Raw genomic sequence first — 17,007 nt, forward strand, 5'->3', positions numbered from 1 at the left:
AAATGGATCAGCCAGGCAAGAACCGGTTATGATCTGACACTCAGGACCTCTGTGGTGGTGGTGGCAAAGATTTGAATTCTGTGAGAGCCAGATGAAGTCCTTTAAAGCAAGATGATGTGTTTTTCTCAGGCAGGATGGGCCAGGCAGGTCCTGGCAGCCCTTTCACCTGTGAAGAAGGGGCTGAGGTGCCTCCTCTGGTGACGACAAAGATTTTTAGCCACAGCACTACCAGAGAAATTATTCTTTGCTGTCTAAAGGGAAAGGCAGTCTATTAGCTGCACATTACTCAGCTGGGAAGTACAGTAATTTCAAGAATTATGTTTAAGAGTTCTGTTCAGCTGTGGGAATACAAGATGCCAGGAACCATCAGGAGCAGCTGCCGGGGCAGGGCTGGCCCCTGGCCACCACATTTCCACAGTTACCTCACTGCTTAATCACTGCTCTGCTGGAATGTCACATCTTGGAGGGGGAGAGAAAGGCAGAGAGCCCTGGAAAAATCATTTGCATCGTGGCTTCCTTGTGAAGAGACGGGGGAGGTTGTTGAAGGAGTTGTTAGGAGATGAGATGTGAGTGTGCAGAAGTGATCCAGTGTCAGAGCAAGGTGCTGCTCTGTCCCAGGGCTGGGCACTTCTGCACCCACAGTGGGGCTGCAACGTGACTGCTGCCATGGGGAGCATGGAGACACTGCACAAAGCCACCAGGAAAACCTGGAAATGTCTTAAAAACCCCTGGAGACAGAAGTACTTTTTCAGAAGTACCTACAGAAAGCTGCGTTAGTTGTTTCTGTTCGCTCACAACACTACTGGTTCAATCCCACCTGCTTTAATACTTGTTCAGCCAGGTGTAAAAGTGTCAAATCAAAGCCTCATAAGGAGGCTTTAATGAAAACAGGCAACTCTAATTACTGAAAGTGTCTTGAGAGCGATGTTGTAATTGTTTTTTGATTGTTGTAATTGATTTGCCCTCTTAAATAGGGATAATGGAAGGAAACAGTCATGCTAGCATGTGCTTGTCTTTCACATCCAGAATCATCAGTCCTTGAAAGTGGTCCCACGGGACTGGAAATTTGTTCCTTGAAATCCTGTCTGAGGTCTGGGTCTGTAGCCTTGCAGGGAAACAGATTTTACTTCATTTTTCACTTCTCTTCTGGGTACCTGGCTCTCACTGCTGCCAAGTGGAGGCAGACTCCAATGAGATCAGCCAGAGTTTGTTCACGTTCCTCTGCACCAGGTCCAAGTCTATTTGTGAGTGGATCATTAGGGGAGATAGCGATCAGAAAGTGACGTGGAGGTTGCAGAGCACATTTCAGGCGGGGCTGCTGGAGCTCAGAGTGTGCTCTGGGCAGTGGAGCTCTGCCAGCTCACCCTGCCAGGGAACTGGGCTTCCTTATCATCCCCAATCTCTGCCAGCAGCTCAGTAATCCAGGATTACCCTGACATTTTTCATGACTTTAATAGACGTTAATATTTGATTGACAACTTGAAATTGACATGTTAGAAGGAAAATGCATGAACCAAAACCATCTGCCTTGAATTACAATGTAACTTGTTGCAATTTTTGTCATTAATTGGTTATGAAAACCAGACTTTTAGGAGGACTTCCTCAAACTTTTTTTGTGTTCATAACTTTTTCACCTCTTGGATAAAACAAAGAAAATGGTTTTGGAGGTAGAAAATTTCATCTGTATCTCTATCTGATCCTATTCTGATCTCTAAATGTTGTTATTCAGAGGGCTTTTTGTAGTGCTCTGCTGTAAATAACAACACTATATTGAGACTGAAGGGAGAACATTGTGAACATTTAGTTGTCATGCACTTAGTTTTGTCTTCATAAAAATTAATAGGCCTAAGTAGCATCCCTGGGTCATAAAGGACATTTTGTCAGAGTTTGTAGTTAGGAACAAGCGGGGATGAGAGACCAGGATAACAAAAATAACAAAATCTGTTCACACAGCCCCCCAGATATTACATCTTTGTTGTTGCTGTTTGTCCAGAAAACTATTCACTGCAGAATTTCATATTTTAGGGGATTAACATAATGATTTTCAGTGATGGGAGGTTTCTGTTTTGCTGGTCTTAAAATGCCAGAGAAAAAAAATCATGCACAGCAGGTGCTGTGAATAGCAATTGCCATTCTGGGCCTGTGGCAAAATTTGTCACAGTTTTGTTTAATGCTGTTTCTAAAAGTCTGCAGAGAATTTTGTGTTTGATACTGTTTTAAACAACATCACTTAAAACAATGTCACGTAGTCAGCAGGAGAGAGAGGCAATGCAAGGCTCCAGTCCTGAGGTTCAGTCACCCCCAAGCACTGGGAAAATCAGAGTTTGACTACTGGAAACGTGGAATATTTTACATAACACATCACATATGACTGGGTCAAGTAGTTGCAGGAACCAGCATTGCATATAAACCCCTTCTGCTGCTGTTAAGTGTCTCAGTGTAGATCTCAATAAAACAGACACATAAATCTTAGGGGAAGTTCTGCTGCTGGAGCTCAGTGGGGTGGCTGGAGCAGCCACTGGGAGCTGCATGGTTACTCCAAACATTTGTCTCTAAACTACAAGGGGATTTAACAAAAATGAGAAACCAACCCAACAACAAACCTGGGTAGAAGTGTTACCTGTGCTGTTTTACCCCCCAGACACCACGTTTTGAGTGTTTTTGTCTGTTCTTTGCAGGGTGAAGAAACTAAAGCACTGACTCTGGTCCTCCATCGGGACTCTGGATCTCTTGGATTTAACATTATTGGTGGCCGGCCGTGCATGGTATGTTAATTGTTAAAATATGTTTGCCCTTTCCAGTTGGGAAAAGCATGTAGGTCAACACTTGGAGGAGAAATGTTGCTGACAAGCATTTGGTCCCCTTGGGATTCTTTCAGAGCAGTTCTTCCATTGGGGCTGTGTGGATGTCCATTAACCACGCTGCCTTTTCTCTCGCTGCCTGTTTGTTCCTGCATCTCATCACCACTAATCCCAGTGCAGTGCACTCCCAACATGATAAAACCCACAGTGTCTCTTTTTCAGACCCTACTGCTGTGAACTTCATGGGTTGAGAGCCACAACTTTAGCCCCTTTCATTAAAAAAAATTAAAATATTTACTCTCCTTTCCAGCAGAGATCCAGCAGCTCTCTGTGCGCAGGTGAAGGGATGGAACTTAAACAGCTTGGTTTTGAGTTCTGTGATTTCAGCAGATGTTTCCTGCACCGCACACTCACTAATGGATTTTTTTTGGGATGCTTGTTGGCTGGAGCTGCTGCATATGACTTTAATTACATGAAGGAGTGGATTATACCTTGTCCTAGTAATTTAGAAAGTATTCAGAACTACTTCTTGGCTGCTCAGAAATCTGACATTAATCACAATCTATTCCTAGTGAATTCACTTGAAAGTTATTCTTTCTTTGGAGTCTTTCAAATTTCTGAGACATTGTTCTGCACTGCTAGAAGCACAATACACAGAAATATGAAAATACCTTGTTAGGTGTAAGGTGTTTTTATGGGTTTATTTTCAAGTCTCCAGAGCAAAAGCTGTGCAACTAAAAATGAAAATTGCACTGTTGTCTTATGTTTGATGTGCAAGCAGGCTGTGTCTCACTGGATTTTGCTGTGAGAATAATTGTAATGACAATTACTCCTGAGCTGGCCTAAGTCAGAGGAAAATGATTATCAAGCGACTAATTTACCTAATGGAAGCCCATCCCTGGTTGCTTAATCTTCCAAAATCAGAGTATCAGGTGTTCTCGTTAGCACAAAGTAATTCCATATTAAGACATCAGGAACAATTTTTCTCTCAATTTACTTGCACTGTTGTGGCATGGACAAGCTTCAGCTGAGGGCAGATGAGCGGGACAATAATGTGCTCTCCTTTTCATCCCTGAAGGACAATCAGGATGGCTCATCCAGCGAAGGAATTTTTGTTTCCAAAATAGTTGACAGTGGGCCTGCTGCTAAGGAAGGAGGGCTGCAAATCCACGACAGGATTATTGAGGTAAGAGAATACACTCCTTTTAATAGTGCAGGCTGCAGCTCAGCTCCTCACATGGCACATTTGCTGTGGGTTTGGGAGAGTGGACTGTGGTAAACACTGTCTAGAACATCTGTCTGTGAAAATATGCTGGGCTTGATTCAGTGCTGACCTCCAGGGCTTTAGGTATAGTCCTTCCCTAAATATAGAAAGTAGATTATGGATGGTATGTGCATGTCCTGACTTTCTGAGGAGCTCGCATCTCTCTGGTATGCCATAGATAGTTCTTTTTTAAGCTGTTGGAAACTTGGAAGTTATTTAGTTAAAACCATATGTGAAGTATCTGTGGTGTAAAGCATGATGTTATTTTTCTTGGTATTTAAGTTTTGAGCAGTCAGGGAAAATTCCGCTCTGTGATTTCTCTATGGTTTATCATAAACCCAAGTAACTCCTTTAATGTTGTTTGTGAGTTCTTACATTACTCAGATTGCAGTCTGAATTTCTCCTCATTTTGCCAAAGTCTTGACCTCAATAAAAAGCTCTTCCTGTGAAGGAGATGGTTGCATGAAACTTTTCTCTAAATTTGCAGCGAACAAATTTCTTTTTTGGGGAGGGGGAGAGAGAGCAAGAAAGAGCTTCATTTTCATGAAGCAATGCAGCTGACGGTGAGTCAGTTCCCATTGTTTGGCATTTTGCAGCTAAAGAAAAAGTCTTCCTCACTGTCTTATTTTTGTAGGCTGCAGAAACTTTGAGAGTCTATTGTTCAAAAAGATAAGTGTGGTGTTTGTTGCCAAGGATATCATGGAACAGCCAGTTTCTCTAAGTAATGGAATTCCATTGCTCTTATGTTTTGCAAATGAGCAATAAACAGCTGTTAAGGATTTTCTGTTGGCAGGGGACAAAGTGTATTTGCTTTTTCTGTACTCTTATGGCAAATTGTATTCACAATCTAGTAAGGGTATAAAATATTAATTAAGTTTCTTCATATGGGAAAGAATGGAGCCACAGTAGCAGAACTATAAAAAGATAAGAAGCTGAGCTGTGAAATGATCCAGAGTTGCTCAAACCCTGTGTGTGATGTAAGATAATTGCGAAAAGGTCTGGACAGTTTTGTGAGAACTCTGATTTAGTTTGAGCTGAAGGTTTCCCATAAGCCTGAATTTCCCCACAGCCTCCTTGGAAAGCTGACATCCGTTTCTGAAGTAGTGCACAGTCACATAAACCAAACAACGGTATGAAAACCAAAACTCTGGGAGATCAAACGCCCCTGGGTTGGGAAATGTCCTGGTCCTGGTTCAGGCTCTGTGAGCTGTGGAGGTGACCCTGGCTCAGGGGGGACAGGGACAGCCAGCCTCCATGGGCTCTACACCATCTGCTGCCTTCCAAGGGACCTCCCTCCTCCTGATTTTAGCTTTTGCTCCTTCCTCGCTGCTCCCCAAGCTCGGTGCTGGTGCAGGCTGAGGCAGGAGTCCCACTCTGTGCCCAGAGGAGCTGAGGGACACGAGGGGACAGGCTGGGTGAGCGTTCCTGCCCGTCCCCTCCCTCAGCACAGCCGTGCCTGTGCCAGCAGTGCTTGTGCAGAGCCTCTGCACAGCTCAAGCTGCATTTTCAGACGAGAGAAGAGCCCAGAACAAAGACATCAGAGGGATTTGTTGGATTAATAACACGCCAAGGGTAGCAGGAACCCATGTGTTGACATGGGGTGACGTGTGTTGACAGCTCTTGTTGTGCTGGCCACAAACTCATTGTCATGTTCACTCTTCTCACCTCTAAATATACACAAAATGCTGATGGAAATGGAGCACATTGTTTCCCAGGGGTTGGCTTTGGGTGCCTCCAGAGCAGCATCACTCTGGATCAGGAGTGTCCTGAGTGGTGCCCAGATAATGTGGTTTGATTCCCATGGTGGGGCAGTCTCCAGGAGTGCTAATGGAATGCTTTTCTAGATAAATTCATTTGTTTCCTGCAGCCCAGCCACTCCAGGCATCCAGTTCACAGCACTAGACTGGAGTGCTCTAAAAGTGAGCCCTTTAAAACACAGATACTGTGCACACCAGCCCCAGAGAGCAGCTGTTTCATCCTGTGTTCCCTGCAGTTTATATTTAGCACATTTTATCTAACCTTGTTCTGGGTAAGGAAAAAGGGGGTCCCTCCTGCATCAAGGCATCTAAGTGAGCTTTATCATCCTGGTGTCTAATTATCTTAGATAATTGAAATACCTGTAAACAACCTAGGTGAGAGTTAGTAATGGCCAGTGGTGGCGTCCTTCTAGAGGCAAATTTTTTCAATAACCTTCACACTGTCAAAGTTTTGATTTGGGAGTTTGACTCAAAAATTATTTACAGATGTAGCTGTAACTGGGAGGACACAGCTGGAGAACTTGGCACAGAGCAGAGCATCCTAGCAGGTCACATTTGCTTTCAAAGGCATAAAAAATGGTGAGGAAAGATGGCAACTCACTTCCCTAGAACTGACTTCAGCTATCTAGAGCTCCTTTAACTTGTCCATTCAATAATAAGGTTTTATGGATCATCAGCATGATTCTTCCACAAAGAATTCTTATTCCAGTATAAGATGCTGAGCACAACATCTCCCTAATTAATTCCAGCATCCATCACAGAGAATTTACAATGAAGTAAAACACAAATCATTGGATTTCCTTTTGGAAAATGTTTCTTTGCTGCAGATCTTCTGGTGGATGTGTTTTGGAGCAGATATGAAATAAGAGCGTCACTTCTCATTTTCAGAGCTGCCACAACATTTCTAATTACTGAGCAGGGATGAGGGAGAGTGAAATGCAGACACATCAGGGAACTGTTCAGGGCTGATAGCAGAAGCATTTTTTTATTGCTGCTTGCTTGCAAATTCTATCCCCTGACAATTTGATCCAGAGATAACCTTGGAATTATGTCAGAGATAATTTTTAAACATATTTGCCTTGTGTAATTTGGATTTCCTGTTCTGCATTTTTCAGAAGGCTGAATGCAAAGTTAATCAGGCTTAAGAATTGACTTGAATTTTCTTTGAAAGCGATTTTTGGGTCCATTTCATCTCATTGAAATAAGTAATGGCGCTGTGAGGTCTATGTTGCTACTACTAAATGACAAAAACCAAGATAAATATTGCATGGTCTGTACTACTCAAGTCATCAGAGCAGCATGTGGCAAATACAGAGAAATAGCCTTTTTCTTGTATTTTCTTTTACAGAATCTCTTGGATAATGATATTTAGTGCTTACATATGACTATGAAGATCATGCTGTGGCTATTAACTGCTCAGTAATTTCCCCTCACTATTTAATAATACCCTTACTCTGTAAATGGGTGATCTGAGGCACAGAGGGAAAGAAATTCTAGTTTTTCTTGCCAGATTAGGGTTACAGATTTGGATTTTGGTGGTTTTGTAACTTCTCTATGCAAATCAAGGCTTCTTCTTACCTGTATCTGTTCTCAGATTTTTCACAATGAGTTTAGGAGTGAGGAAGTCACAATTCTGCGAGATTTCCTCTGCTTTCACTACACATTTTTCATGCAGTTCTGTACTTGTGCACTCAAAGCCAGCAGCTGATTTCTACTGGTGATTTACTGAGGTATTGTTAAGATGTTCCATAGCAAATTGCCACGTTAAAAACATGCTGAAACTATTGATTTTTTCTGCAAAGGAATTACTGTTCTCATAGATTTCATTTTTGTCAGGGTAACAAAATGGTCCTAATTTCCTCTCTCAACAGAAGTTGGTTCAGGTCCCAGCCCTGAATGCCTCTACGCAGCTGCTTGGCATTTCTTAAGACAAAAATCAGATTTTCAGAGTTATTATTTTTAAGCACATCAGCCCTGAAAGAGTATAAATTAAATCTGGCATTCTCTTCTGGCTAACTGGTAAACTTGTTTGTTTAGCCCTGGGAGTGCTGGGGAAGAAGGAGGCTTTTGAAAAGGCTGACTGCTGGCCACCTTAAGAAGTTTGCAGCACAATTAGGGCACTGTTGAGGTAGTCCAAGCTGTCACAGCCTTGCTGAAACCTGGAGGATTTATTCCATCTGGGACTCGCCCGGTGTTTCATGCTGCTCACAGGAAGGATCATTAGTTTAGGAGTTGAGAACACGTCTTAGTTCATTTGATTGATTTTCCCCAAAGCACACTCATGTGCTACAAATTACAGGCTGCTTTTCCAGGGCGTGCGTTTCTTCACAGATTACACACGAGGACAATGAAACTTTTTAGCGAATCTCGTGGATGTACAAACAGAATTTGCCGTTCGCTGCCCGTCCGCCCCGCTGTAAGTGTGGCGTTTTGGCAGAGCCACTTTCTGCTCACAGAAGGGGGTTAGGTGGATTTCAGGGAGATTAACTTGGTAGCTGTGTTCACAGCACAGCCTCTGAGAAGCCACATCAGCGCTGAGGAATCCATCAGCCACAGAGGAATGGCAAGAAAGGACGCTCTGGCAGGAGCAGGGTGAACCTTTCCCTGCCAGGGACACAAAGTGGAGCGAGGATGGCTGTAAAACTGAGTGAATGAATAAAGGAAGAAGCATTCCTTGTGGTCTGGTGGTGCGTGATGGTCTCGTTTTTCCAGCAGACTGAGCCTGTGGCTGAAAGGGCTCAGTGTGCTGCTGGTCTGGCTGCGCTGTCGCTGCACGCTGCTGCTGCCCTGCTCACCTATCACCACTCACAGGCAGCTTCCACAGATAATCACTCACTAAAATTACTGCCTGATCACTCACTAAAATCACTGCCTGAACACCACCTTCCATCCCTGATTTGCTGCTGAGCACTTTTTAAAACAATGCCAGCTTTAGCAGGATAATCCTCAAGCTGGGTGCCAGCTGAACCCTGACAAGGATATGGATTAAACAGAATTGTCCTGAATGGAAAACTCAGCCCTGCCAACAAGATTTGCTGTGCAGCTCCGTACACTCAGGAATTAATTTTCTAGGAGAAAACATTTTCAGACAGTGACTTAAAATTGGCTGCTGCAGTTCCTGCCAGGACACGCAAGCACATGAGAGCGTTTGTGGGGAGCCACTGCAGCTCCAGCACACTCAGCTCTTTTTGGAGTTTTCCAAAAAGAAAAAAGAAAGAAAACTTCCCAAGGCCTTTGTCCATATCTGCTAATGGTATCTCACAAAGCAGCATCGTGCCTGTGCTGAAACACAGATCCCAGAGCTCGGGAGAAAGGGAGGGATAATAACAGCCCGGAGAGGAAAATGTAAATGAAAACAGGAGGCCTTGGTTATCGCTGCATTTTTTTCCTCTCATAAATTTATTTCCCTGATTTCATACCAGCACTGCAGGCTGAGCTGTGGCAGGGAGGTGGGGAAAGCAGGGGGATGAGACAGAGAACCAACCAAAGAGGTGCAACAGGATTTCTACACTAAATAACTGTAATACTGTTCTTCCCACAAACAAAACCATTAAAAAAAAATTGCATGGAATGAAAATACAAGTGTTGCAAATAAAAAAAGCAATGTTGTTTCAAATGTTATGGACCAACACTCTCTGACCTGCAGGCTGCAGAGCTCAGGTTGTAAGCACATTTCATGCTTCAACTTTTGAAAAGGTCCTGTGTGGGTTCCCCTCTAATTTCCACACCATCTCATTCCTTCTTCTTCTTCATACAAGTCCACATCATGCTGACCCTAAGCGTAATGTGGGCATTTTGAATCTGTGGAAGCTTAGAATATTGGTCTCAAGGGCGTGTTGAATGAATAAGAGGTAATTAAGTTATCAAAAAAAGCTCTCTTAAACTCAGGAATAGATCCCTTATGCATAACACATCTTAAATTAATGGGATTATGGTTTGGAGTCCTTTCTCCTCTGCACTTTCCTCCACTTTAGCTTTTCTTGCTCACACAGTCTTGAAAACAATCATTTCAGTCTTTAGCCAGCATGAAATCTCTGCCATAAAACCATCAGTGCTCTCGAGATGGGGACCATGACAACTGTGCACAAATCAGGAAAATAATTGCCACTGCTGGAATTGGGAGGAATGCCAAGTTTTTTCTTGGGATGAAGCATCCACAGTCCTTGCAGAGAAGTTAAATAATGTTGCTCATGTTTGTGTTGGAATTGCAGTTAAACAGGAAATTGCTCTTGAGAAAAAGGAGAATCAATTATGAGGAATTTGCTTTCCAGGTTGGATCCTCTTGCCTCAAACTTTGCATTACTGTAAGGTAATGGAAAAATTGGAAAAATTGGGAGAAAAGTCCTACTGATACAGTGCTTTAAAACACAGTGAAAGTCAGAGATTATACGAACCACCTATCAATCTAGAATTTGGGGTTAGGCATTATTACTCTGTCAAATAAATGAAAAATAGCTGGTTCATCCTCTGTAGCTCAGCACAGAAACGTGTCAGACTCCAGCAAATGTTGGGGCATTTTAAAGGATGCTCATAGAGCATATAACAATGGGACAATTTAATCTTTTCATTTGTGGTGCAATTCCTTGCATTTTGAATCCTCTCATCAGTTTTCCACATTTCAAGCCAAACCATTATGATTAACTGTTAGGTTTTATTTTTGGATTTTTTAACGCACAGAGTCTTTTTAGAGAAAACACACAGAATGTCCTATCAACTATTTTCACACATTTGGTATCATAATTGGGCAATCAGGCACAATCATCCTTAATTTAGTACATATGTGGCACATTACCATGCCAGTTGGGTTAAAGACATGCATGAAGTAAGTGCAAATTAACTGACAAAAGGAGCAAGCTCAGACCAGCTCCATCAAAAGGCACTTGAGTTCCATTTGCATAATTCTTCGTTTTGAATGAAAAACGGAATTTGTTCAGCAAACGTGAAAAATGCCAAGTGTGGGAGAACGACCCAATCTGCCTGGGGACCCCAAATCCTGGTCCTGCAGCTCAGCCCTGGGTAATTTGGGTGGAGGGAGTTTTCTTCAGAACAAGAGCGTGGTGCTGTGCTGGTGAGAAGCACAAAGTCTCTCCTGCCCAGTGGTCTGTGTAGTTTTAATGAAATAAGGTGTTTAAAAACAAACAGAATCGATTCCAGTACTGGATGTGGGGTTTTTTTTGTTTATCAAAATTGCCAAATTTCGGGGTTGGTAGGACAAGAAACGCTGCAGCCAGGAGACCTGGAAAAGGAGAGTGCTCAGTAGAAGTTTATCAAACGTACTCTAGCAAATTGTATGGCAATTATAGCTTTAGATTCATGCTCTCCTTCATACATAAAGCTTTTTCATTTTCTTAATTAATTAATTCTTTACACTATGAAAAATTATCCACAATTACCTGCAGTTCTGGGCTTGAAACACTGAGAGGTGACAGCTTATCAACGTTGGGTATTTAGTTCCAGCATTGCTGACTGCTGCTTTACTTGCTGCATGTTTTGATCAATTTCAGAACAATGTAACCTGACTACTTTATATTCCACAACAAAGTACAACTACAGGACTTGTAAAGTTTTTAGGCTCTCATAAATACAAATGGGTCTGGGCTGACAATAATAGCAGTTGAAAAATTTTGCTTCACCACTGAAGCTTTTAAAAACAGTATTTTCCTTTTAAGACTTTTATTGTACATTTTTAGTATCCAAAGTAAATTTGTGTTGTGTTAGCTTTCATATAAAGGAGTGCCATCTTTCAAGAAGCTTCTGTCTGTAAAGTCTTATATCTCTAAAGGGAATTTACCTCTGGAAGGGGAATTTGGGTTTTAAAGGCTGTGTGGGGGAATATTCCATCCAGAAAGGAAATTTGAGCCTTTGGGGTGAAGGAGGAGAGGTCCAGGAGGGTGACGTGGGTGTGAGCAGTGAATGGGGGAGACACATCCCATCCCTGTGTGCATGACAAGGGACATCCCTTTGGTGAGGCACCAGGGCATTCCTAGTTCCAAAGAGTGCAAACGGTGCAAGTGTCTTATCTCCGTTATCTCCAGCTTAAATTATGCATTAAATGTGCATTAAATGTGGGAAGCAGGTGGAAAAAGAGGCAGAGTATGGAAAACAGTATATTTTGTTAGTGCAAGCCCTTTTTCTATAGCCTAATTGAGCCTGGTATTAAAATACTCAAAAAAAAAAAAAAAAAAGCCACTAATTTCTAGATCCCTTATTAGGATCTGGACCTGTGGCTCTCAGGAAAAGCATTCCCTTTCCCACTGGCACAGCTATCATCCACAGCCCCAGAGGAGTATCCACATTAATTATATGCTCCATTTAACAGCAGTACAAAATTAATCCTGTTTGGACAGAGATTAGATGCTATGTAAAGAGCTGTGCCTGCTCTCTCCAGTGTGGTGAATTTTATCTCACAGTGTTTGCATTTAATCTTTATTATTTTTTGCCATCATCCACATGACTTTGAAGGGCACAAGAGTGCAAAGCTGAGAGCAAGGAGCAGGTGTGGGGATGGAGCTTGGCTCAGTTTAATTCCTGCACAGAATTTCAAAGACAGGAGCCACAGGTGCTCAGTCCTGGAAAATACCACAAGGCTGTTGGGAGGAATTCCATTGTTGCAGACAACTTTTATAAAAAATCCTTTCCTTAGGATTTTTCCTCCTGAGAAGCTGAGAGGCCTCAAGAACAAAATGTAAACATTGATTATCTGCTGCTGTGGAATGCAACAGGTGCATCTGGGATTGGTCTCATGTTGGATGTTTATAATTAATGGTCAATCACTGCCCAGCTGGCTCAGGCTCTCTGTCCAAGCCACAAGCCTTTGTTATTCATTCCTTTCTATTCTTAGCCAGCCTTCTATTCTTTTAGTATAGTTTTAATGTGATATATATAATTAAATAATAAATCAAGCCTTCTGAAACATGGAATCAGATCTCTATCTCCTCCCTCGACATAAGACCCCTGTGAACACCGTCACATTCCATCTCCAATTTTATCAAGCAGAGTAAAATCACTGGGTGTTTCCAAGGCTCATGGCATGGCTGGGGTTGGAGAGGAGCTTTGGGGAGCAGCTGACCCAGCCCTTGCTCCAGCAGGGTCAGCCACGAGCCTGCCTGGGGGGAATGAAGGCTCACACACATCCTGCACCTGAACGGTCCTTTGGGCTGAGCAGGAATTTGAGCTGAAAACTGGTAAATATTATACATCTGCTTGATGGATTGGATGAATATGAGAAAGAAACCAGCAACAGGAAGGGAGAGTGAAAATGTTTCCTGAGCCATTTGAAGGTGGGGGGAAAAGAAAAAAAAAAAAACCAGAACTTTTTAGTGCTATTTTTTCCCTTCTCTCAGTTCTGCAGGCCTCCCAGCTCAGGAAGATTTAGTTTACTTCTTAAAAGGTCTTGCTTATAAAGCAGACCTTTTTTCTGGCTCTGGCCAGCTCTAATAAAAATTAGCAGTAACTTTAGCAGCTGCCATACCACATGACTGCTTGGAATTGCATAACTTCTTTTTCCTCCTAAAGAAGCACACAAAGATCATCTGATCTCCACCCTTGCAGCCTTCTCCAAAGTGTTTTTCTCTAGATTCCTAAACAGAAATCTTTTTCTCCTTTTTTTTTAACAAGCCTCTTTTCTCAAGCCCAAAATCTGACAGCAAATGGTGAGGGGCTCTGGGCAGAGCTTTCATCAGTTAAGTGAATAAGGTGATTATTTGTATTTTTGCTACTTCAAGCTCTGTTACTGTTCATAAGTAAGAAGCCATGCCATGGACAATAAAAATACTTATTTATGGGGATTCAGGGCCTGTATTTCTGTGAGCATGGGTTTGGATGGAGGAGCATTGTGGTTTCCAAGGCCATGGTGGGAAGGACAAGGCTTCCAGGGCCACTCTGGATATAAACTGGACACAGTCTTGGCTCAGACCAGGTCCTGTTTGGAAATCCCCAAGTACCCAACCTGATCTGCTGACAGAAGGGATGGAAATTGGAAATTAAAAATTGTCAGCCTCTTCTAGACGTGTGACATATGGAGATGGAATTGCTTTCTGCCTAATTGTGTTTCCCTTTAGCAAAAATGACCCCCAAGTTGATAATTTTCATCAAAACCGAAGAACAAATAACCCCTTTTCTGTACAGCACTTTTTTTCCAAGCAACTTCCTTGCAAAGAAAAAAAAACTTGTTTTGTCAGGGTACTCCACTGAGTGCATATTTATTTATCTCTCCCTTGTAGCTCATTCAGAATTCATTCCTATTTTGTAAGTCTTAAAGAAATCTCCTGTCTATAGTTACAAGGAAGGCTTGAATGAAAATCCCCATGTGTGCCAGACTCTCTAGAGCTTGCTTCATCCTAAATCCAAACAAACAAAGCCTGGTGATGATAATATCATGGAATATGAGATGTTGCTGAAAAAGCAAGGCTGCTGGCACCCAGGGGAGCTCTGGGAGCTGCACCTCCTGGAGCTTCTCGCTGCCTTGCACCCCGTAATGTTCCTGTAACTGAGCTGAGCCAGTTCTTTTAAGCACAATAAAGCAGCAATAAAATGTGAATTTATGTAATTCTCACTTTTGGATTCTCTCTGCTAGCTTGTCAAGAGCCCTGACTCTCGTTTTGGAGTGCAGGCCTGGCCCCTTGGGAGCTGGGGATGAGCAGAGGCGCTGGGCTGTGCTAGCTGCACTCACAGCCCAGAGCTGTCCTGCAGCAGCTCTTGCTTTAATTTCACACAGCCAGCCCTGTGATTCCTTCCCAGGTTTGAAGGAGCCAGTGCACACTGAGCCACTTCTTTTTAATCCAGCTTTTCATTGTTTTCCCTTCATTTTGGCCTCCTTCTTTCCCCTTAGAACCTTTGTAGGCAAAGTTCCCTCTGCAGCAGGGGAATCATTCACGTTTCTCTTACAAACCTTTCTCCAGCAATGAGAACCTCCTCCTTCACTTTTACCCAGTTTTATGTCCTGCTGCTAGTTAAAATGCTCTCTGTCTTTCTCTGCTTCTAAGTTGACAAAAGGTAAAAAAAGCAAGTTTTTTGCCCTGTTTTTGGCATTTGCAGCCTTGCTGAGCAGCTGATGTTAAAGTGAGTTACAAACCAAGGGTGGCAGAGGGAACAGCACAGGATATTTCAGCTCTAGCACATCTCCAGGCTTTGCAGCCCACCGAAGGCACTTTCCCTGCTCTGTCACTTCAGTCCAGCTCCTTTTCCCAGCCTGCCCTCCCCAAACCTTCCTGTGGTTCTTTGTTAGGCACCCAAACCCATTGGATTAATGAGAAACACTTTGGTGACTCAGTATCTCAGTGGCTTTTTTGGTGACTTCAGTATCTCAGAAATAGGAGCTGGGAGGCTGAGAAGCTGCTGTGAAGTTTCTTTTGGGATGAAATTAATTTTTATGCATAATCTAAGAGAAAAGCCCTCCAGCCTGGGATGACACTCAGTCATTTAAACTTCCTGCTTGCTTTGAATGCTGTGTTACAAGTCGAACAGACTCACAGAACAAAGGAACCAGAACTAAGATGATACACCTGTCACTGCCTCTGTCCCTTTTGTCCCAAATAACTCAAAATAACTTGTTTTCCTTTTGTTTATCCCCTTGCCTGAGGTGCTCCTCAGTTTGAACAAGATGCAGAGGCTGGTGCTCAGCTCCTGTTTGTGTCTGATTGCAAGGACTGAATTCCCCTCCTTTAGAAAACCTTTGGAGAAAAACTAAGCCCAAAAGCTTTTAGCTGTTTAGGAAGTGTTTCAGGGGGAAAAAAAATGCAATTATCATGGCTGCTTGAAGGGAGTTGTCACTGAAGCGATAAACCATGGTAGAATTTGCTTTTCCTTGTAGGAAAATGCAGATTAAGGCTATAAAGGGAGGTCTTGGGAAAGGTCCTGCCTGCTTTTTGCCACCAGGCTCGTAATCACCCCCAGTCATTCATGTTCTGAGGCAATCAGGTGATGAACATCATCCTCTGCAGGGGCAAAAGGGACTGGGAGGTTGAGTGTGCCAGTGAAACATGCTGGAAGAATAAATGCTTTTGTTTGTATCAACCCTTCACGTGTTAATCACTTGTTAACTGCAAACCACAGCATTGCAAGCCAGGCAAGGCCTTTCTCCGCGGAAATTGAGCTGGGTGGCCAGGGATGGTAGGATGGTATTTAAAAGTTGCTAAAAACTGAAAGGCAAATGCTGCCCTGAAGTAAGGAGCACAATGTGGGATTAATTTGCTATCTGTCTGTCTGAAGTCAGCAGTGAAGATTTCAATAAGGGAGTTTTTGGGAACTGATGGCCACATTCATAAAGTCTAGGGATAAAAAATAAATTTACAACTATTTATTGGAACTGTTACTGGAGGTTCTGTGCAAGCCTATGGGATGTGTAGGTGAGCAGACACCCCTGGATAAAGCTGCCCCATAAATTCTCTATCACAGTGGAGAAACTGAAGCATGTTTTAAATGTTCAGGTTGAGGGGGGGGATTTGTTTTACTACAGCCAAAGTTGCTACTTCTTTGCCTAAATTAAAGGATATGCACTAGATAAACAACAACTGGGGTCTTAGGCACTGCGCAGTGTCAGAGTCCATAAACATGGGAAAATAATGTAGAAGTGACAAATTCCCTGATATATAACAGGCACAAATGTATTTTCCATCTATTTTGAATACTGAAAACATTAACTCATCTTTGGAGAATCCGAATTGTGGTATTTCACACTTGAGAAGAATTTTATGGAAAACAATGTCAGATTCTCAGTTCAGTCTCCCACTTTGTAACAACACAGTTGTTGTAAACAGCTCCATTTCTGCTTCCTTCAGTTCCTAACATCCACATTTGCAACTGCTTTTATCCTCCCAATAAACCAGATTTTTGACAGGAGAAAGTGAACCAAAATGTATTATGTTGCTGCCTAAGTATTACATATTTCCTTTTTAAGCAAATGAAATGCAGCATTATCTTAATGTCTGAAAATGAAAAACACTGGGTTTTTGGGTTTGTTTTGTTTTTTTTTCCTTTTCAGAATATTCCTGTTATTTTGTTACAAAGCAGTCATTTCTGATTTTAAATTTTGATTTCTGTCTTTAACTGCAGAGTAGATACAGGCGTGGAGCCTGGAGTAATGACTTAGAAACACACTGACTTCTACCACTCTTAGTGATTTAGAGACACATCAGACTTGTGTTATTGTCAGGCATCCAAGTTATTTAAAATTACTTTTCTCTGA

The 17,007-nt window shown here is 42.5% G+C and overlaps 1 protein-coding gene across 1 annotated transcript in view; it reads left to right on the plus strand.

Annotated features, from left to right (window-relative positions):
• PDZRN3 (PDZ domain containing ring finger 3) overlaps nucleotides 1-17,007 on the plus strand; it is a 130,845-nt gene that overhangs the window by 3,541 nt on the left and 110,297 nt on the right. Inside the window, exons 2-3 of the mRNA XM_058031884.1 lie at nucleotides 2,679-2,765; nucleotides 3,880-3,987. Of these exons, the coding sequence (XP_057887867.1) occupies nucleotides 2,679-2,765; nucleotides 3,880-3,987 (195 nt within the window). The remainder of the gene's footprint in view (nucleotides 1-2,678; nucleotides 2,766-3,879; nucleotides 3,988-17,007) is intronic.

Source organism: Melospiza georgiana, chromosome 11 (assembly GCF_028018845.1).
Source record: "Melospiza georgiana isolate bMelGeo1 chromosome 11, bMelGeo1.pri, whole genome shotgun sequence".
Classification (NCBI taxonomy): Eukaryota; Metazoa; Chordata; class Aves; order Passeriformes; family Passerellidae; genus Melospiza; species Melospiza georgiana.